The following is a 21925-nucleotide window of genomic DNA, read 5'->3' as shown; positions in this document are numbered from 1 at the left end:
AACCAAGATGTCATTACACTCAGGCGAAACTTGCCGGCAGCATCCTAAAATTGCATTTATTCTTTTCACATGTGCAACCGAGATGCTGTCATGCCCAAGCAAAACTTGCCGTCAGCAAACCCGAAATTACATTTCCTTCTTCGTGGGTGCGTTTCCTGTAAGACTATCCCGTGCAGGAATTTTCGGACATGTATCACGTCCGGATATGTTTTACGAGCAATTGATGACATGGTGATCGTTGAATGTCCACTTCCCAGACACTCGAGCTTCCTGGAGGTTTCTTGTATTTCAGTATTACCTGTAACTCACTAGGTTTGGGGGAAATTTTGCAGGTAGAATCATCATTTTGACATTATCAAATTGATTGATATTCTTGACATCATTAAATTGGGAAACTCAGTGGCCCAAATTCACGAAGCTGGTTTTAATTTAGACCATGGTTTATGCAAATTTCTTCTGCATTAATAATACTGACCAATTGCATATGCCAACAGATGTCCAGTAACAAAGGAGCGTTGACATGCACATATCAAAGGTATGCGTTTTTCATGCTTTGATATTATTCAGTAGCTTCCCTCATGGTCTGATTAATGAAAGGGATTTGTATTTTGCAGCTGCACCAAAAGCTTGTGGGGATTTCTTTATACGTATAGCTGAAAGTTCTAATTCTTCTATGATGAAAGAGAAATCAAGTGTATCATTTTAGCATGCGATGAACAGTCCCTGAAGTATTTTTGTGCTATTTTTTGTTTTGCTTTCAAAATGACCCCTTCCTTTGAGATTATTCTTAAATAGAAATGTAAAGAATAGTTCTTGACATTATATCCCAGGATTGTTTTCTGCGCTATTGAAAAGTTCTTAATTACATCCCATTATTGTTTTCTGCACAGCGTGTCTTGACATGAAAACATTACTTTGCCTTCTCAGGATAATGTGGAATATTAACACTCCTAGGGCCGAGATCTTAGAATGCTATCAACATCGTACACAGACATGTCACAGACGAGACTAAATGAATTCAGTGGGAGATTAGATTGCTCGCTCAGTTGAGGATTAGGCACATGCCAGGATCACCGGCAAAGAGCACCGGGGGACGTCAGCAAATCCGAACAGCTTCTCAAAAAGTTTAGAATTCTATCCACAGCCATCCCCAGGGAGGGGCCTTGATGTCTTCCAATATGCTCCTATTTACAGTCGAGCGAGCCTGATGCCTGCGTTTGCCTGTTCGCAGGTGCGGCGTGTGCCGTTACCATGGTGATATTGAGGAGTTGCCCCGATTCTTTCATCGCTGCGAAGTGATTGTCTTTTTGCAGACACTGTTCAGCGTGGTGGTTGGCTCAATTACGGGAATGGTTAATCTTTGGCGACTGAGCTGTGGAATGGCGGTCTAATGGATTAAAATGATGACATTCGAGCATGATGCAGAAGTTTAGACAAGAAATCCTTTCATTGCTGTTACGATCTCTGTGAATCATGCAATAGAGAATGATGTTGTAAAAGATTCCAATTATGGCATTCAAATTTAGAAAGAGTACTCTATCACTATCAAAATATTTTTTTTTTGTGATTCATACAATCGCCATGCTAGTAAACTGTTTTCAAACTGGTTGGTTCTTTTCGCAACCATACTCTATGAGTAAAATTGAGGTTTTGTCATTCTGTTGCTCACAGATTTTAACTTTCTTGAAACATTTGCCTTTGTTGAGGAAGAAAAAGCAGAAGAAGAGATGTACTTGATGTTGTTCCTAACAATTAATTCAGTTCTTTTTTCTTTTCTTTTTCATCCCATTTGCGTCTTCTCATCTCAGGGCTGGCTGAATGAGGCTGAGGAGACTGCTCAACAGAACGGAAAGAACTCGCGGGGTACCAAGAAACCGGCCAAGAAGCCGCCCAGTCCCATGTCCAAGGGTTTGCTCATACACATACATGGAGGTGGCTTCGTGGCGCACACATCAAAATCACACGAGGTACGTTTCGAAACCCACGGCAACTTGCCGGATGGCCATCTTTTTTTTTTATGTCCCTGTCACAAAGTGTTGCTGGAGGCATTATGTTTGAAGATTTTGGAGTATCATGCTTTGGTCAGGGGCTCGGAAGAAAGTAGAATGTGACTTGGCCAGTCTAAGTCTGGAATGATCAGGGTTATGACTTCGATATCCCACCTTCCATGTTCCTCAATACTACCTGTGGAACCTCTGCTACCTACTTGATTTAACAGAACGATCCTTTTCAGACACAGACTGTTTTCGTGGGCACAAAATTTTGCTGTCATCGTACCCCTCCCCCAACACCCTCCTATTGTGGCAATCTTCATGTTGGCGAGAGAGTGCAGTTAATGCGCTGGTAAACAAGACGTCAGATTTCTTTATATAGACTGGTCATTGCATCAAAACATGACGTTTGAATTCTAGTGTCGCAGATTATCTGGCACTTGTCCAATTCCCCCCTCCCTCCACCCCCGCCCATCCCTCCCCTCCCACATTCCACATACAGAGGCCAAACGAAGGCAATGACCTCTATTAATGGAAATCGTCTTGAACAAGAGTCGCACGGTTTTTCCCCGAAACGCGATACGCGTTGTTGCTGGCACTCTATTATTTACAATTTGCCGCAAAGCTTTCCAGCAAGTGGGGATGTCCCGCCAATTTGTCATCTGCTGTTAAGTCTCTGCAGTAGCTGCGGGGCCACTGTCCTAAACTTGTTTGCACATGCGCTTACATACACTGTGTATTTAATTCTTTCTCCTTCTTCTTTTTTTTTTCTCCTCATTTTCCCCGTACTCGTATTTCCATTCCCGGTTTTGATTTCTTGATGAATCTGTTTGGAGGATTCCCAGCGCTGATACTCGCTTTAATAGTATCAGAGCGGCCAGAGCCTCAGACGTTGATGCGGTTTCCATTCTCATTTCCAGACGTTGATGCGGTTTCCATTCTCATTTCCTGTCGTAGAGATATCGCACTCCAGGAAAAACACAAAAGCAGACCCTGAACGGACCATCTGTTTGATATCCCTGTGTAATATCTGTTTAATAATCTGTTGCACTTCTTAGGCTTAAACCGTGGTTTTGAAGCCATGAAACCTACTACCATTTTATTCCTTATGGATCTATTTGACTCATCTATTCCATCCTTCACCCCCCCCCCCCCCCACCCCCACCCCCTTCAGGTATCTTTGAAAAACAACTAATCTCTAACTCTTTTGTGTGTGTTCCTTATTTCATCTGTAGATGATTGAAGCAACAATCCAGACCAGATGACATGTGTTAATAGTGTGTATCAAAATACTAGGTAGATTTCCTTTACAAGTTTCTGTCCCCCTTTTTAATCTTGTAAAAATTCTCTGCGATTTGACAATGGATGAAATTCTAAAAGAAAGAAACAACTTCATGAAATGTTACAATGCTGAAAATCTTGTAATTCCAAGTGATCAGACAAGATGAAATTCGACAAGAGGGAATTAGCTTCATGAAATGTGTGACAGTGCTAACAACCTTTTATCACATCATGTTGAGTGCTTTTAAAAATCTGTGAGGCCTTGATGCATGCACAATCTAAGTTTCCACAAACACTTTTTTTTTTCTCTCCTTGCTCTGGCTTCAGTTTCATAATAGTGATTAAAATTAAAGGTACAGTTTACCTTTGGGAGCAGTGATTTAAAAAATGTTTGAGATACCACATTTGATGCATATGTGTAGGTCAGTTGTATCACAAAACATCCTACCATGTAAGGATTTTGCAATTAAGCATGAAATATAAGGAGGTATCACTGTTTTTCTCAATAAACCATAACTGTAGACGGTTTAGCCTAGAAACATTTTTATTAGATCTATTATTCACATTTTGGGTATTTAACAATGCTTAACATCAATTATACTGATTGAAATTTTTACATTGGTTGTTTCTATCCCTAACTTGCATTTTAGAACTATTTTGACACACTAAAGATGGGTTTTTGTTTCATCTGCAAATGGTAAATTATGCCTTTAATGCCCTGTGTTTCCCTTTCTGTTTGCAAATGAAGCAGGTTGTAATTGTTGTTGATTGTGGTGTATGCATTCTTCATCCGATATGTCTTTCCTTTCCGCCATCGTGTGTTGCAATCAGACAATTTTCACATGAGTGATTTTCCTCGGATTTTCGTATGGCTGCTAAAGCCGCAACGCCAGGAACTTCCCCCCATCTCGGTGCCTTTTGCCTCATCGCTGGGATTTGCGGTCTCTGGGAAGAAAGATTACCGCTTTCTGCTTCTGTTCTTGCACATGTATCTTCTGTTCTTTTTTCACCTTTCTGCGGCCAGTAGAGTCGTTAAATTGTTTCTGCTTGCATGATGTTTTTGTTTGTGGCAGCCGCGTCTGAATTTTTAAAAAACTCGGTGAGGGATTATTGCGCCATTAAGTCGGGTTTCATATTTCTTGTCCTGAGATTTCCACTATCTGGCATGATCAATAGTGAGTCTCGGAGCAGCTGGCATGGTAACTGTTTAAAAAAAATATTGTGTGACATTGTGGAGTATAAACGTTAGTCTCAGCTACACTGTAGCTGTATAATGATATTCAAAGGGATATAGAAGCACATACAAAGTAGACAAGACTCTAGGGAATTATGTTATCACTGTCAAGATATCAAATATCACCCTGCTAATAAAGCTTCTTTTTTTAAATTCCTGGTGAGATTGTTTTAGGGGAAACTTGCGTATGGCAGACTGATAATGCTGATTTTTATTTTTTTCTCTCCAACATTTTTGCAGCATTTGATAATCACATCCAGTTGCATTCTATATAATTTGTCAAGCTTTATTTGTACACAATATTCTAAACATTAGTAACATATTTGCTCATGCACTTCAGATTCATTATTATGTAAACATTGCTAAAGGGTGCCTCTAAGTGCTACTTACCACTTCTCATTTTCTTTTTTCTGGATAGAAGACAGGTACCATCGTTATCTGTAAGCTCTTGCAGTTTTGATTATCATCCTGAGTAAACTGCTGTTGCGGAGATGTGCTTGTTTGGAGAATCACAAATTATAGAGTTGTTATTTGTTCTTGTTTTTTGGTTTTTTTTTTTGGGGGGGGGGGGGGGGAGCAGACTTGCTCAATATAATAGAGTCATACCCACTGGTTACTTTATCATGATCACTGTATTCGGTTGTTCCAGAGCTGTTTTGCGTGCGATGGGTCTTGACACAAAGTCGGACGACAGGTTGAGGGATTTTGTGATGAGACAAATCGTGAGGCTTGATCCCGTACTGGCAGAGAGGAAAGTTCACATTTTTTCAGGTACACTCTGTTGTCATGGTGATTTAGGGGTGTAGATTGAGTCTCTTCGATTGTTGGCAAATAATCTGAGCTTTCTTCTCCTCCTACAGATTTCTTTTTTTTTTCTTTTTGTCTGAGCAGGTAGATTCTTTTTCTCATCAATTCCTCCGACCATCTCCGAAGAATGTAACGTTGTTTGATCAGCCCCCTTTGCTTGTTTTGCTGTGTAGTCAGGTGCCTATGAAATGCGAGCCGATTTCATCATGCAGCCCCGTGCCGAGAGAGAGAGATAAAGTTAGCAGGAACGTTGTTGGCGTCCCACTTCTCACGAGACTCAAGCGTCCTTCGTCGTACAAAAGGTGCATCCTCTTCGTTTGAGCTATGGAGGGTCGAGGGGGTGTCACCTTTCGTGATGCCCCACCCCCGTCTCCGTGGAGATGAACGATTGATCTCTCTAGCCGCCACCTCTTCTGTGCAAGAGCCGTCGAGAAGGAGCAAATCCCCGCAAACGTTGCGATGAGCACGTCTGGTTCTGCGCCTCAATGTTTGCGGCCTGCAGGTGTATTCAGAATAACATGATGACTCCGTCTTCAAAAAAAAAGAAAAAAAGAAGAGGTTCTTGAAATCTCCTCAGCAATGCTTTGGGGCAAAAAGAAGACCCCTTCTTTTATTGCGTCACTTGGTAATCGTGCCAGACTGTTTTTCTTCATTTTCTTTCTCTTCTCGTTTTTTCATTCTCGTGTCACTGTAGTTGAATATGTATTTGGATTGTCCGCCAATGTCTTGTTGTTGCCATGGCATCTTTATATAGGCATTGTTTAACAATGTTTCGAGTTTGATGTATTTGAGCTGCATAGTCCAGGATCAAACCCGTACCTATGATATCTCTGATATTGTATAGAAAAGGAAGCTGTGGTAGAAAATGATAATTATGTAATGCTTCAAAAAAGTAAAAAGCTGTGAATAATCAGAATTTTTTAGTTTTTAATTTGTGTTGGCCATCTCAAAAACTGATTTAAGACATTGGTGGCATTTGTTCATGGATATGGTAGTAGTTTCAGCATGATTTTCGAGACCTTTGCTAGCCCAAGTGTTTGCTTGTCCTTCTCATCATCATCATCCTATGTGTCAGTCAGAAGAATGCAGCCTTTGTTTGATATGTTGCCACCACCGCAATAATGAATGGTGTGTCTATCAGAGACAGGTTGTCTTATGTTGGTCAAAGTTTGGTTCTTTGGGGATGGTGAGGTAGTGGTTTGGAGCTGTTTTCTCTCTTTCCATACAAAACCATTGCATGCATGATATTTTTGATGAGGACTATCCATGCTCTTTCGGGATTAGGTTTGCAAAAGAACTGAGCGGATACATCAGGAACGGTAAGGACAGGTTCAAGTTCAAGTTCATTTAACCAATTCATTAAACATTTGACATTTTACAAAAGGATACAGCATTAAGAATAATGAATGGTTTGGGACCCCAAAAGAAGCAGAGCTTGTAAAAAAGGGGTCCCGGATAAACATATAAAACAAAACATACTAAAGTTTTAAACATATTAACAAGAAGTATAATAGTAACATATTTACATAGGACAGATGCAACACATGCACACACACACACACACACATTCAATCACACAAACACGTGTCACAAAAATGCTCATGCACATACATGTAGTTCACATGAAATTGCAGAAAGATACTTTATATTTTATTATACTTTTAAATTCAGCTTCCCTGATCACTTGACTTGCCATTGTCTGGAGTCAGAAACTTGTGTATGAATTTTTTTTTTTTTTTTTTTTTTGGAAAAAGGAAGTATGTCTTTTCTCTCTTTTTTTCCCCCCGCACAACTCAAGACTTGGACAGAGAAGTGTTTACTTTATTAGCTCTCAGTAGAAGCTTTGCAGTAGGTATGATGCGAAAATTCCTATCTGGGCTTTGCTCACCTATACAGCGGCCAGTGCGAACAACCTCCCCTGGGTATTAAGATCGCCGTGTGAAACGGGGAAACCATGGGAGGTGATGCATCAGCACACATAGAGACGACGCCTTGAGCAGCTCCCTTTCGCGGCGAATACTTGACCCTGATTTTCCGCATCCCGCCAGACTCCGGGCTTGTGCCTGAGCCCGCAAGAGAGAAAGAGAAATAGATAGAGCTGTCGTTCGTCTCTGTCACCTGTGGCAAAGCCAACATGACACTTTCTTATCTTTGCCCATCGTATTGTCTCTGGTCTTCTCCCTGCCCCCCTCCCCGCCCCTCTTCCTCTCCATCTTACCCCCCCCCCCTCCGTTTTATCTATCGTTACTTTTCCTTGCATTTTGCAGAGAGAGAGCCATAAAAGATTTACATGATTTGTAGCAAAGTCTGAGGAGTCATTGTACTTCTGCTTTTCATTGTGTGAAATGCGATTATAGCGATTCAATGCCCTATTGAATTACTTTCTCATGTACTCGGATTATCAAGGGAGATTGAATCCATTGAGCAAGGGCATTAAACTTGCAGAATGTCAAAAGATTTTGTAGTAGATTGATGAAACTATGGTGAAATTAAAAGATTTAAGGAGAAAACTTATAAGTGCTGAAAGTTGGTTCATTGTCTGGTATTGCATAAATATGGGTCAGTTAACAATGATGCATTGTGAACACAAATAGAAGTCTTTGTGCAAGCTTGTCAGTTCAATACATATATCAGTTTTTTTTTTCTTTTTCATTCCTGCAAATGTCAAATATATGTGTCTGTGGTTAGAGAACATAGTTAGGAAAGGGAGTGGGAGTTGGGGGATTGATTCTACAGCACAAATTGACGAATTCCTACTTAAAGTGACTACGGATCAGGCTCAATGATAGTACACTCCACTCCCCACTTCCCACCCACAGCTGAATTTCTGTCAAGGGGTAAAAGGACCCCCAGTTATATCATAGTAACAGAAAGAGGAGCATGCTAATGGCTCTCGAGTGGTAAAATGCCCACTTCTAACCGACCGTCGAGTGGGACCTTGGGTGTCCCGGAGAACATTTTCAGAGAACATGGTCACCGGTCCTCGGGGGATGGTTGACCTAAATGGGGAACATTCTTTGAAACTTTGCATGCTTTGAGTTTTCATGTTGTATCTTTACTCCTCTATTCCTGTTCTCTCCCTTCTTCTATTTTTCCTCTCTCCTCTTTTGCTATCTGTCTTTCTGTTTCACCAATACTCCTTCCATCTCTCAATCTCCTTATCATTCTCCCCTCTTCTCTCTCTTCCTCCTCCTCCCACGCTCTCTTTCATCCACCCCCATTCTCAATAATTTTTCTCACCCCTCTTTTTCCTCTTTTGCCACACCCCACTTTCTTTCTGCATCTCTGCGATCTCTCCTCTATTTCTCTCTCTCTCTTTCTCTCTCTCTTGTTTTTTCCTCTCCCATCTACTTTTCTTTTCCTTCTTTGATCTGTCTATCCCTCTCTTCTACTCTTTTTTTTCTTTCAATGTCTCTGAATTTCTTCGTGCCTCCTTCTTCCCTATCTTCCCTCTATCCCTTTTCTCACCCTTTTTCTTTCTTTCATGTATCTGTCTTTCCTATCTCTTTCTCACATATACTTTCATCTGTTTCTCTTCTGTCTCTCTTTTCTCCCTCTTTCCTTCCCTTTCTCCCTTCTTCCCTCTCTTGTATGTTTGTCTGTCTGTGTCTGCCCTTCTCTATCTTCCCTCTCCCTTCACATTCTCTTTTATGTTTGTGTGTGTCTGCCATCTATCTCCCTTCCTCTCTCCTCTTTTCATTATTTTCCCTTGTCCCTCCTCTTCTCCCTATCTTTTTCTCCCCTCTGTCTTTCTATATATATATCTCTCTCTATCTATATATCTATCTATTTATCTACCCACCTATCTACCTATATCTATCTACCTATATCTATTTATTTATCTATCTACATGTGTATCTATCTATCTATCTATCTATCTATCTATCTATCAATCTATCTATCTATCAATCTCTCTATCTATCAATCTATCTATCTATCTATCTATCTATCTATCTATCAATCTATCAATCTCTATCTAATCTATCAATCTATCTATCTTATCTAATCTATCTATCTATCTATCTATCTATCTATCTATCTATCTACCTATCTATCTATCTCTTATCTATTTCTTTATTATCTATCTGCTTACCTATCTATTTATTAATGCATCTGTCTATCCATCTATCTATACCTATTTATCTGTCAATCTTTCTTTTTATTTACCTGTCTACAGATATCTCTCTCTATCTATCTATATATCTATCTATCTTCGATCTACCTATCTATCTATTTATCTACCTACCAATTCATTTATCTATCTGTTTATTTATTCATGTACCTACCTATCTATTTATCTATCCATTTATGTACAGCATGTATGCATATATCTCCATCTGTTGCTCAACCTCTCTTATGTTGTCTTTCTCTCTTTCTCTCTCTCACTCTGTTCTTCCAGATCTACCTAAGATCGTGGGCCAAAGACCTAGGAGTGCCTATCGTCTCCATTGACTACTCACTGGCTCCTGAGCAACCGTTTCCCCGCGCCTTCGAGGAGTGCTTCTTCGCTTACGCCTGGGCAGTCAAGAATGCACCATATTTAGGTAAGAGTTCGCCCCCTCTTAATACTTCTTTGTGACCCCTCTCTTCCTCCTCCATTCCCTTGCTTATAAAGACATAATCTTCTTGTTTTTGTTTTTTTTAATGTGACTGACCCTTGGTCTAAACTCTTGCAACTGACCCCGGAATGGAGAGTGGCAGCTAAATAGAATAGAACTGAAAGCAGATGTGGTTGCAAAGTGACTGTCTGCATTATGGCGGGGGGATAAAAGCTTCGTATTCATGTTTAATTCTTCTCTCTTGCTTGGGGGAAGGGGTGGGAATCAGAATCTTCAGTGTTACTTGGAAATAAACAACAAAAACAATTCCCTGTTGACTCAGTTAGACCAGACTTGAACTTCTGTGATATTTGGCACATACATACATGGAAGTAAGTGATAGCTGCAGGGCCCATGTGAGACATTAATAGAACGTGGCGGTGGTAGATAATTCATCTGGAAGTGAGATGGGCTGCATCTGATCTGTGGAGACCGTGGGCGACTGACTTTTTCTCCAAAATACCCTGGGCAAGACTCTATGATAAATGTGTGTCTTTTACATCGGTGACATTTGTCGCTAGTTAAACTGTCCTTTGTAGTCCGGGCAGTCATTTACCTCTCTCGGTGCGTAGACACTCGGCTAAACTTGCAAAATTTTGTCATCAGTATTCAGCTGGCTATCCAAACTCGTGTGTAGCAATGTGCTTCTCTTCAACAAAAAGGCTGTGGTGAAACAATTGATTGTGGGCATTAGGTAAATCTCTATTTATCGACTGTTAGTTTCCAGACGTTGTTGGTGAAAAATGCACGCCAGTGTGCATGCTAATCAGCGAACAGAGTACAGTAAGGGTGCAAAAACTTGATAAGGGTTCGAGGATAATTATTTTTTTTTCAAATGTGATCAATAACATATTGGTAAAGACAAGCTCCCTTCAACAACTGGAGCAGATAAATGGTGTCACATCAATACTGAGTGCCATCATCATCATCATCATCTCCAGCATCATCATCACTATCATCATTATCATCATCATCATCATCATTGTCATCATCACCATCATCATCTTCATTATTATTATCATCATCATCGTCATCATCATCCCCATCACCATCATCATCATCATCACCGTCACCGTCACCGTCACCGTCACCGTCACCGTCACCGTCACCGTCACCGTCACCGTCACCGTCACCGTCACCGTCACCGTCACCGTCCCGTCATCATCACTACCACCATCATCATCACTACCACTACCATTATCACTTTATCCTCATCATCATCATCAATATCATCATCATCATCATCGTCATCACCACCACCACCAATGTATAGAAGTCTTGTTCAGTGCTCTAAACACAGCCTATTCCACCTTCAAGTAATTAAAAGTGAAAGAATTTTATTGTAGTAGGCAGATCCCAGTTTCGATTTCATCTTTTTTTTCCTTAATCCAATTGGAGGGAGGTGCAGGCAAAGGGGAGTTGGATTCAACAAATTTTCTTGTTGCCCAAAATTACTGTGGCATGGAGGGGTAAGGGGTTCATATTCTGCTGTACAAGGGCTTGAACATAATTGGTTGTATCCAATGTTTACAACTTAAAAAACAAACAAACAAACAAACATACCGCAGGAAATAGTTTTCCTGATAATGCATCACAATTTGCTATGAATTTTTACACCACTGCTAGACAAACTGACATTTGTGTAGCAGTTTTCTTTCCATAGAAGTGTCCAGTATACTGTGTGAAATATGGTTCATCAGCTGAACTTGCTAATCAATTTCGAGTTGGAAAATTATTCCCTCGTACTGAGTTATTGCAAGTTTAGAGAAAAAAAGATACAAAATGAAAAAGAGAAGAACGGGGGGGGGGGGGGGGGGGGGGGAATCCCTTTTTAGCCGTTAAAGATAATTATACTGTTTGAGATTGCAGGTTCAGGTTTCATTTTCTATTTCTTTTTCCACCTATTCTGATGGATCACTGTACACTCAAAAAGCTACCCTAATATGTGCCAGATTGTTTGCTCATGTTGCGTGTGAGGAACTCAAGAATGATGAGAGTGGAGATGGGCGGTCAGAACAAGGGGACATCTTCGGAGTCGGCAAAGACAAATGCCATGCTCCGTCAACTCTAGTGTGATCGACTCGCCTAACCCAGGCATATCAATGTCCATCGCTCTCTCTCTGTCTCTGTTAATCTAATGTCTAGTTTGTATCTTTGAGAGCGGAAGGGGAGGAGAAGGGGGTAGAAACCCATCCTGAAGAAGAGGTAAAGAAAGAAAAACAGAAAAGAGAAGATGAATAAGTAAAGCAGTCGAGGACAGATATGTATCACATGTTGTAAACATCTTGTTCTCCTTTCAACTGCAGCCCTACATTTTTATTTATGTGTGCGTTAGCCCTTTATGAGTGAGATTGTAGGCAGCGAGGCCTCCGTCGGGGAGTCTGGAATTGAATGTTGCCGCATTTTCTCTCGTGGAAGGATGATCTTTCAAAGATATACAGAGTGTTACCTTTCTTGCAAGCGACAAAATCACATCGTCGTTCACACATCAGTCATGGACCATATACGGACCTCCCAACCATTCTGAATTTGGAGGAAAAAATCTGATTTTTTTGTCATTTGCATTATTTTCATATTTTCCTGGATTATTTTACTGTAGTCAATTTTGATCATCAGAGGTATAGCCGTAATATTTGCTTTAATTCATGGTTTGAAATGAATACATAGTTCATGTAAAAATTGAATACACGTATAGCACATTGGCAGCATCCCTCCTCCTCCCCTCCCCTCCCCCTCCCACACCCCTGTCAACCCTGTCAAACCAGCACCATTAACCCAAACTGTACTTTGTGTGCCAATGGGCAGGCATGCTGGACACAAATATTTGGAAACTAAGAGCCAATGACTTAAGGTTACCTACAGATAATCTTTTAATCCCCCATGTACATCATCTAAATAGCCTTCCCTGTTAGACGGGGGGCACATCGCGACACTTGAGTGGGCTTTCCAACTTTTCATCTATGTCAAGTGTGGGAGGGTTTTTTTTGAAAATTCCGACATAAAAAACACTTGGCAAGATAAAGCTAAATGCCTCACAACATGAAGGGTCAAACAGCTTAAGAGGAACATGGAAGCAAAGATATGGATTTACTCTGTAGTGACTATAATTCACATTGACCGCATTACCAATTCTAGCCAGCGGCGCAGGTACATTAGCGCATGTTGACAATATCCATCCTCCCTCTAAAAACGGGAAAAAAATAAAGAAAACAAAGAAAAGAAAATTGAAGCACATTACTGCATACTTAACGTCACCCTTGTGGATCGTAAGTGGAAAGTATGGAAATTGGACTGTCTCAGCTTTTGGAAAGGGACACTGCTAAAAAAAATCAACAACAACAACAACCTGCAAAATAGAACTTGACGTGGAAGGTGAGAAATGGCTGACATGGAAGTCATACAAGAGGACATTAGCCATGTCACTGGAGGATACAAAGTGTTTTATGTGTCTGCCGCTATCGCCGCCAGGCTTCTACGGCGTAGACTTTTCTGTGAGGCAGAAGATTTGACTCGCTCGGATTTACTTCTGTGACCTCCAAAGTTTCATTACAAAACACAAGAATGCTATTTCCCATTTTTTTCTCTTTCAGTTCTTTATATTTTGTGGCTTTCCATATTTTCACAAAGAATTAAAAAATGTGATATTAATTACAGAATTGTTTATGAGTTTGCACACTTTCAGTCATTCGTTCAGTCACTGAGTCTGTGGCTTTTCCAGATCTTTTTTTTTTTCCTTGTATGTTATCTTAAGTTTTGAATGTGTGTATGTGTACCAGTATCTACCGTATGGTGGCAGTTTTTCAGGTAAACTTTATGTGGATACATGTTCACATAAACTTTAATATGTTGTGCAGAGCAATATGGCATGTCTTCCTGAAACCTTGAAATGTTTTTGTAGGTGTCTGGCTTTCTTCTCTGTGTTGATATTTTTACATTGGTTAAATATAAATGTGGTGTGGTGTATTGAAGAGGTTGCTCTTACATGTGTGAAAATTTGATGTTATTTTATCTGCAGGCTCAACAGGCGAGCACATATGTCTAGCGGGAGACAGCTCTGGGGGCAACCTGTGCACCGCGGTGGCCATGAGGGCGGCCTCCTACGGCATCCAGGTGCCCGACGGCATCGTCACCATGTACACGCCCTTCGTGGTCCACCACTCGCCCTCCCCCTCCCGCCTCCTGTGCCTTTTTGACCCCCTCTTGCCCTTTGGCGTCCTCATGCGCTGCATGTCGGCCTACGTGGGCCTCAAGGAAGAGTTCATGTCGGAGGAGGGGGTAACGTCGGTGGTGGACAACCTCAACGACAGGGTGCTGGGCTCCCCCAAGCGGGCTTCCATCAAAACCAACGAGGGGACGTCGGTGGACGGGGACCGGGAGGGGAAATCCCCGAAGGAGGAGAATGCAAACAGTACTAAAGTGACCACGCCCACCTCGCTAGGGGGCGTGTCCAACGGGGACGCCGTGCCGGTATCGGACAGCATCGGCTCGTCTTTCATGGAGGAGGTCCCTCCCACGGACATTGAGAAGTTGGAGCAGGTCAGCGACGCCATCGACAATGCCACCACCGGACACGGCGAGATGCAGTCGGGCATCAACGGTGACCAGTCCCAGACTGGGGAGGAGTCCGTGGCGATCTTTGACCCCTCACACCCTCCGACCTCGGCGGAGCACCCCCACAGTCTTCCGGGCGGCGACGAGGACTCGCAGGACTCCAAACCGGAGGCAGACCGCATCCCGCCGCCCTACCCTGCCGACGCCCTTCCGAAGTCCATCAAAAACAGGGATGACCTCCATCTGGACTTTTCCAAGAGTACAGAGCAAGGGGGTGCGGACGGGGTTCGCACCCCTACCTCCTTTGTTAACTCGCCAATCAGATTGTTCCGCGATGCACCCATCATGTGGAACCCGTACGTGTCGCCGCTGTTATCGGATGAGGAGCTCCTTAAAGGCCTACCACCAGTTCACATAATTGTAAGTGACTTGGATTGGTGCCAACAAGAATTTTGAGAAATCAATCAAGTAGCAGCAGAAATATACTTTCTGAAATCCAGCAAGTTGGATAGTTTGAGTAGTGTGAATGACAATGAAATAAAAGGGGAATTTTCCCCATATGAACATAGTCGTATGGATTGAGTGAATGCAGCAATATTACTACAACACATCAATGAAGCTATTAAAGAGGAAAATCAGACAGTCTGTTCAAATGTTATGAATGTTCAAACGTTTGGTGTCGCCATGGCTGGATGAGAAGACTACAACCGTTTGTGACACTATTGCAGAACAACAATAAGGAAAATATAAAGAGAATTCCACAAAATTTCATTTTTAATGAAAAGTACACATTCCTTTGACTTGTCATTGATATGTATTAAGGGTAATATTCCACCTGCTTTCTGAAAGAGGTAAGTCAATTGCTTTTTCAGTGTGCTAGGAAAGTAAAGTTTTGCAGAATTCTTTGTACATTTTTTTAATATCACTTTTCTTCTGTGACATCACACACTATTCAAATCTTCTCATCCAGCAATGGCTGCACAGAAACTGTCTCACGGATACTTATTAGATAAATCATAACTTTTGAAGGGATAGTCCAATTTTTGTCAAACTTTCATTGCTGCATTCCACTAATATTACTGCATTCGCTCAGTCCACATGTACATTTGAGGAAACTTCCCCTTTAATGCAGCATTTCTGTTTTATATCTGTCTAGCTTCCTTTTGGGGGGCTTTTTTTTAAATCCCACTTATCTTCTTGATGCTTCAACGAATGCATTTTTTGCACTTGTCTTTCGTCTTATATTGACATCTATCTTTTCCCTTTCTCTGTATAGTCACATCCCTGTTGTGGGTAGTTGTTTCTTTGTCGCGTAACCCAATTTGATCACATTTTGTCGGGACAGGTGTTGTGTCATTGTCATATTCCAACCAAACACTCACAAATCTTCCCCAATCCATATTACAACCCATTAGATGCTGGCTGCACACATGTATCTATATTTTAAAAAACCAGTGCATTACTCCGATATCAGCCAGATTCTCATTCTGCGTACATATTATATTGAAATTGTCAAGCAGCTGAGCTAGGCTTTGTGCAAAGGGGCCTCGTAAATAATTCAGTCATGAGAATGCATTTAGCGATGTGCTTTGACAGTGTCGTATGCATGTTTCATGCACTGTAGAGGAAGTCGGGTGACGAGACATGTTGGATTTTTGTTTCCATCTATTCATCTGCTTGTCTGCTTTTCCCTTGTCTTTAACAACTTTTTTTTCCCTTTAAAATCTTTTCTGTAACAACTTTTTTTTGCTTTAAAATCTTTTCTTTGACAACTTTTTTTCCTTTGAAATCTTTTCTTTAACAACTTTTTTTTCCTTTAAAATCTTTTCTTTAACAACTTTTTTTCCCTTTAAAATCTTTTCTTTAACAACTTTTTTTCCCTTTAAAATCTTTTCTTTAACAACTTTTTTTCCTTTAAAATCTTTTATTCAACAACTTTTTTTTCCTTTAAAATCTTTTCTTCAACAACTTTTTTTTCCTTTAAAATCTTTTCTTTAACAACTTTATTTTCCTTTAAAATCTTTGTCTTTTTGGCACTCTTCCATCTTCAGATTTCTCTTCCTCTCTTGGCTCTATTTTTCACATTTTTCCTCCATTTCTTCGTCTTCTCTTTGTCTCTGTTTTTCCCCATCAACCCCAAAATGTTGCCTCCTCTCTGTCTCCAGTTCAAAGGCATAATTTACCATTTGCAGATGGAACAAAAACCCGGCTATAGTGCTTCAAAATAGGTCTAAAATGTGAGTTAGGGATAGAAGCAACCATTGTAGAAATTTCAATCAGTATAATCGATGTTAAATATTGTAATAAACATACAAAATGTGAACGATAGTTACAATAAAAAAGTTTCTAGACTAAACCGTCTACAGTTACGGTTTATTGAGAAAAATAGTGATATCTCCTTATATTGTAGGCGCTATTGATAAATTTTTGTATGGTAAGATGTTTTCTGATGCAACAGACCTACACATATGCATCACAAGTTATATCTCGAGCATTTTTTTAAAATCACTGTTCCCTAAGGTAAACAGTACCTTTAACCAAGCGCACCCCGATGTTTCTCCTTCTTCCTTGTCTGCTTGCACAACACTTATCACTGGCACTGGTCCGACGATCCCAGACCAGTAAAAATCAGTGTCGGGCCAGTAACTTTTCAACAATTGTCAAATTTAATGGTCCAGCATGACCAGTAAAAGAATTAGATAACATTGTCAGGGCCAGTCCTAAAAACGATGAGGACCAGGATATTTTTTAAATTTATTTTTTATTGCAACTGATTGACAAATTGCCAAACATTGAAGTACATCGGTAATCAAAGCAATGCAAGAATTTTATGACTTTGAAGGACCAATGAATTTTAGGTTTAGACCAGTAAAAATGGAAAAATGGGTACTTACTGATCTGGACAGGGGACAGGTTTGCCCAATAGAAGAAAAAAAAAATGCTTAGTGTGCAGTCCTGGCTTGTATTTAAGATATCTTGTAGTCTTTCTTCTTCCCTGCTGAATGTGGTTTTTAATGGTCATTTCCTCCCTTCCCCCTTACATTAAAAAACAAAAACAAACAAACAAACAAACACCCTCGGGCCAGTAACTTGTAACCCTCGGGCCAGTAAATTGTCAAATTTACTGGTCCAATATGACCTGTAAAGAAAATAGATAACATTGTCAGGGCCAGTCAAAAGAATGATCAGGAACAGGGAATTTTTTTTATTGTAGAGATATTGTGCTTCAGGAAAAGAAAAAGCACACCCTGAGCAGACCATCTGTTTGGTATTCCTGTGTGCTATCTGTTAATCTATTGCACTTCCTAGGCCTAAACCTTGGTATTGAAGCCATGAAATCTACCACCAATTTATTGTCCCCGCCGAACGAGTTCGAGCAGGGGACTATGAAACGGGCTCCGTACGTGTGTGTGTCCGTGCGTCCGTTCGTCCGTGCGTGCGTGCGTCCGTGCGTGCGTGCGTGCGTCCGTCCGTACGTACGTCCGTGCGTCCGTCCGTGTGTGCGTCCGTGTGTGATCAAAATGTTCAATTTGCTACTTCTCTGTCATTTATGAGCCAATTTTGATTCTGTTTGCTTTATATGATAGCACTACATGGGAGCTTTAAAACTTCTACACAGAATTTCAGTTGTGACCTTTGACCTTGACCTTTGACCTATATTGTACATTTTGCTACAAAATGCTACTCCTTCGCCATTTCTAACCCGATTTCGATTCCGTTTGCTTTATGTGATGGCGCTAGGTGAGGGCTTCAAAACTTCTACACAGAATTTTGACCTTTGACTTCTTTGACCTTTGACCTTGATTTTTTACCTATATTGTACATTTTGCTACAAAATGCTACTCCTTCGCCATTTCTAACCTGATTTCGATTCCGTTTGCTTTATATGATGGCACTAGTTGAGGGCTTCAAAACTTCTACACAGAATTTTGACCTTTGACTTCTTTGACCTTTGACCTTGATTTTTGACCTATATTGTGCATTTTGCTACAAAATGCTACTCCTTCGCCATTTCTAACCCGATTTCGATTCCGTTTGTTTTATGTGATAGCACTAGGTGAGGGCTTCAAAACTTCTACACAGAATTTTGACCTTTGTCTTCTTTGACCTTTGACCTTGATTTTTGACCTATATTGTACATTGGCTACAAAATGCTACTCCTTCGCCATTTCTAACCCAATTTTGATTCCATTTGCTTTATGTGATGGCACTAGGTGAGGGCTTCAAAACTTCTACACAGAATTTTGACCTTTGACTTGTTTGACCTTTGACCTTGATTTTTTACCTATATTGCACATTTTGCTACAAAATGCTACTTCCGGCTGGGACATATATTATGCACCGCGTAATTTCTACTTTTCCTTGTTCCTCATGAATCTATTTGACTCCTGTATTCCATTAATTGTAATCACTATTATAAAACTGAAGCCAGAGCAAGGAGAGAGAGAAAAAAAAGTGTTTGTGGAAACTTTAGTAGAGTATGTGTGTATCAAGGCCTCATAGATTTTTATTAGCACTCAACATGATGTGATAAAAGCTTTTTAGCACTGTTACATTTCATGAAGCTAATTCCCTCTTGTAGAATTTCATCTTCTTTTTCTGTGTAAGATATCTTCTAGTCTTTCTTCTTCTCTGCTGATTGTGGTTTTTAATGGTCATTCCTTTCCCATCCCTCCTTCCCGCCTTCCCAGGCCTGCGCATTGGACCCGCTGTTGGACGACTCGGTCAGCTTCGCCAAGAAGCTGCGCTCGATAGGCCGGCCTGTCTTCCTGGAGGTCATCGACCACCTCCCCCACGGGTTCCTCAACTTCTCCACGGTCGGCAAGGAATGCAAGGAGGCCTCCATGGTCTGCGTACGCCACATCATGCACGTGCTCTACGGTTTCCACGACGACGAGTTTGAGACGTTGGGAGAATGACGCAGTTTGTCTCTTCGTCTTTTTTGTTTTTGTGCACAGAGCTGGTTGCCACAAATACTAAACACTCATCGCTGTTTGCCGGTTTCATCCTATAATCCATTGGACAAAAAGAGTGTGCGCGTGAAGAGTTCTTCTTCTTCTTAGCTCCCTTTTGATACTCCTGTCATAGATATGCCACCCCATGAGAGCAAGAAAGGCAATAAATCCTTCCCTGGGAAAAAGAGAAAGATGAAAAGACAAAAATATGATATTAAAAAAGAATGCTCCTCTTCTTGACGATGAAAGTGTGTCCCCACTCAGCTGCCTAATAGTACAGATTAAGCTTCATTCCGACATGAGAAAAATATCTGTACATCACGGCTGCTCTCCCTTTGAATGTACTTCCGTCGAGTGCGGAGTGATCATCAAAATGCAAATTAACGACCCACGGGATGTACCAAGGGGCCACTTTAACCCCCGCATCTTGCAAATCGGGGCATTTGCCTCCACCGCCATATTTATGCATATTTTATCTCCCGCAGCCACTGTAGGTGTCGTGTGTGGGTGGATGACAGAGCCCCACACTCAGCTTAGGAATGGCCGGCAATTTACTTGCACTCTTTCTTAAAGTAGTCTTTAGGGGGAGAAGAAAACAATAAATTCAAAAACAAAAATGCCCAAAGCAACTGCCCAGGGGCTGCTGAGGAATAGACGATGTCGGCCAATTTGCAGAATAAAACTTTGAATCTGGCTGTAAGAGAGCGTTAGAGATGGACAAATTTTTTGGCTGTCACAGTCTTTTATAGTGCCCTGAAGTTTTAGGTCCAGTACTCGGATTCACTTTGGTTTGTAATGGACTGAATCTGTGCATACATCAATGTCTATGCATGGGACACTGGTTTACAGGTTGGAAGCTGATTTTGAATAATGTTGTAGAGCCCGCGGTATTTCCCAGGGCCAAGATATTTGGCAATGCCTGACCAGGCAACCCCATTCATCATCTTAGAGGATTGCCAGGCAGTTCATGTAGTGCCGGACGAGTTTGAATGGGATTGCCTTGATAGGTGTATTTTTGTTTTGTCATTGGATAACACTGCATCTGAAATCCTCATGGAAGAATTCTTAACTGGATTGACTTCAAATAGAACCACATACTGTCATCAAATAATTGTTTTAGATTGCACAGGAAAATTGTGCATATTTGCTGCTTATCTGGAATGAATACATTCTTCTTCTTTTTTTTAATGAATTATTTTTAATAGCAAAATGCCTGTATGGTCTAGAGAAATAGCAGCATTTTGGTTAAAGAAGAAAAAAAAAGTTTATTTATTTCTGGTTGAATGACAGGACTGTTTCTGGAGTACAGCATGAAGTAGTGCTTACTAAAAGATGTGATTTTTCCCTGCTCAATGCTTGTGGAATGGGGGACAAAACAAAGAACTTAGTTGCCAAAGGAATTTTCCACAAAGTGTTCGACTTCTTTATCTTCCACACGGAATTTTGATTTTTAAGGACTGTTAATCTACCATGGTGACAGTTCGTCATTTGACAGGAATATCTATATTTTCTTCATTTTTTTAATTTTCTTTTTTTAATCTATTTATTTTTTATTATTCTTTCCAGTAAAGAGGAAATATATCAAAGATTTGTGCCTAAATACTTCTGGTATTAAAAGGGGTTTAGTTGTACTTCAAAATATTTTATCCATTGGGAACTGAATGGATGCTGAGTGATGTGATTAAGCCTATGTCATGCTTTCATCTTTGAAAATATTCTCAAATGCCTTACTATGATTGTCATTGTGTATGCAGAAATTTTTGTTTGTCGTTTTTGAAGCATAGATGAATGTAGATATGATTTCATTTTTTTAAATTCATTTGAGATATATAGATATATATAATATATGAATTCTGATGTTCTTGTTTGTATAATTTGCTTTTCTTTACATAAGAATAATATGTGGTTACTGCTACTGCCTGTATGTGTACATTTTGGTCCAATCATTTGCCTATTTTGCTATAATATATTTCTGACAGATTGTGAACCCACTCATGGATCATCCCTGTATATTTGCACTCGTGAAATGCAGAGAATTAGCCTAGCAGATGATGTATTCGATGTATAGCAATCTATCGACAAAATATCGTAATGAATTGAAATGTCTTTATGTATCAGAATCCGAGAGAGAGACAGAGAGAAATGAAAAAAACCTGTGGTATTTTTGCTCGTATTCTAAATATGAGGAAAGAAATATGATATTTTGGTGTATGATTTATGCAAATTTGAAAGCAGGTTTCTGCAGTCATTTTGCAGCTAGGGTGCTAGAGTTATGTCCTAAGGTTATTAGTCTCTGTTGTTGTTTTTTCCTTGTGCTTATCCATATGATTTTTTGTTGTTGTGTACAATGGATCAGACAAATTAAAAACAAAATTTTTATTATTAGCATTTTTTTTTTGGGGGGGGGGTGGAGATGGAACGTTTGTTTGTTTTTTTTTCATTTTATATCACACTTTTTCAATCTGACATAGTAAGGGTTTTCTCTCTCCCTGTAAATCTAAGATCCAT

General features: G+C 40.4%; 1 protein-coding gene across 2 annotated transcripts in view; it reads left to right on the top strand.

Moving 5' to 3' along the window:
* LOC139711520 (hormone-sensitive lipase-like) overlaps positions 1 to 20345 on the top strand; it is a 99304-nt gene extending 78959 nt beyond the window's left edge. For both annotated transcript variants that reach the window (XM_071623488.1, XM_071623431.1), the window contains exons 5-8: positions 1809 to 1967; positions 9713 to 9857; positions 13927 to 14882; positions 19154 to 20345. In XM_071623488.1, coding sequence (XP_071479589.1) covers positions 1809 to 1967; positions 9713 to 9857; positions 13927 to 14882; positions 19154 to 19381 — 1488 coding nt within the window. In that variant the 3' untranslated portion in view covers positions 19382 to 20345. The remainder of the gene's footprint in view (positions 1 to 1808; positions 1968 to 9712; positions 9858 to 13926; positions 14883 to 19153) is intronic.
* Positions 20346 to 21925: the final 1580 nt, after the last annotated feature.

Source organism: Diadema antillarum, unplaced genomic scaffold (genome assembly GCF_040938485.1).
Source record: "Diadema antillarum isolate AM-2024a unplaced genomic scaffold, OU_Dant_1.0 scf00000004, whole genome shotgun sequence".
In the NCBI taxonomy this organism is placed as follows: Eukaryota; Metazoa; Echinodermata; class Echinoidea; order Diadematoida; family Diadematidae; genus Diadema; species Diadema antillarum.
This window is presented reverse-complemented; position numbering and strand designations above follow the sequence as displayed.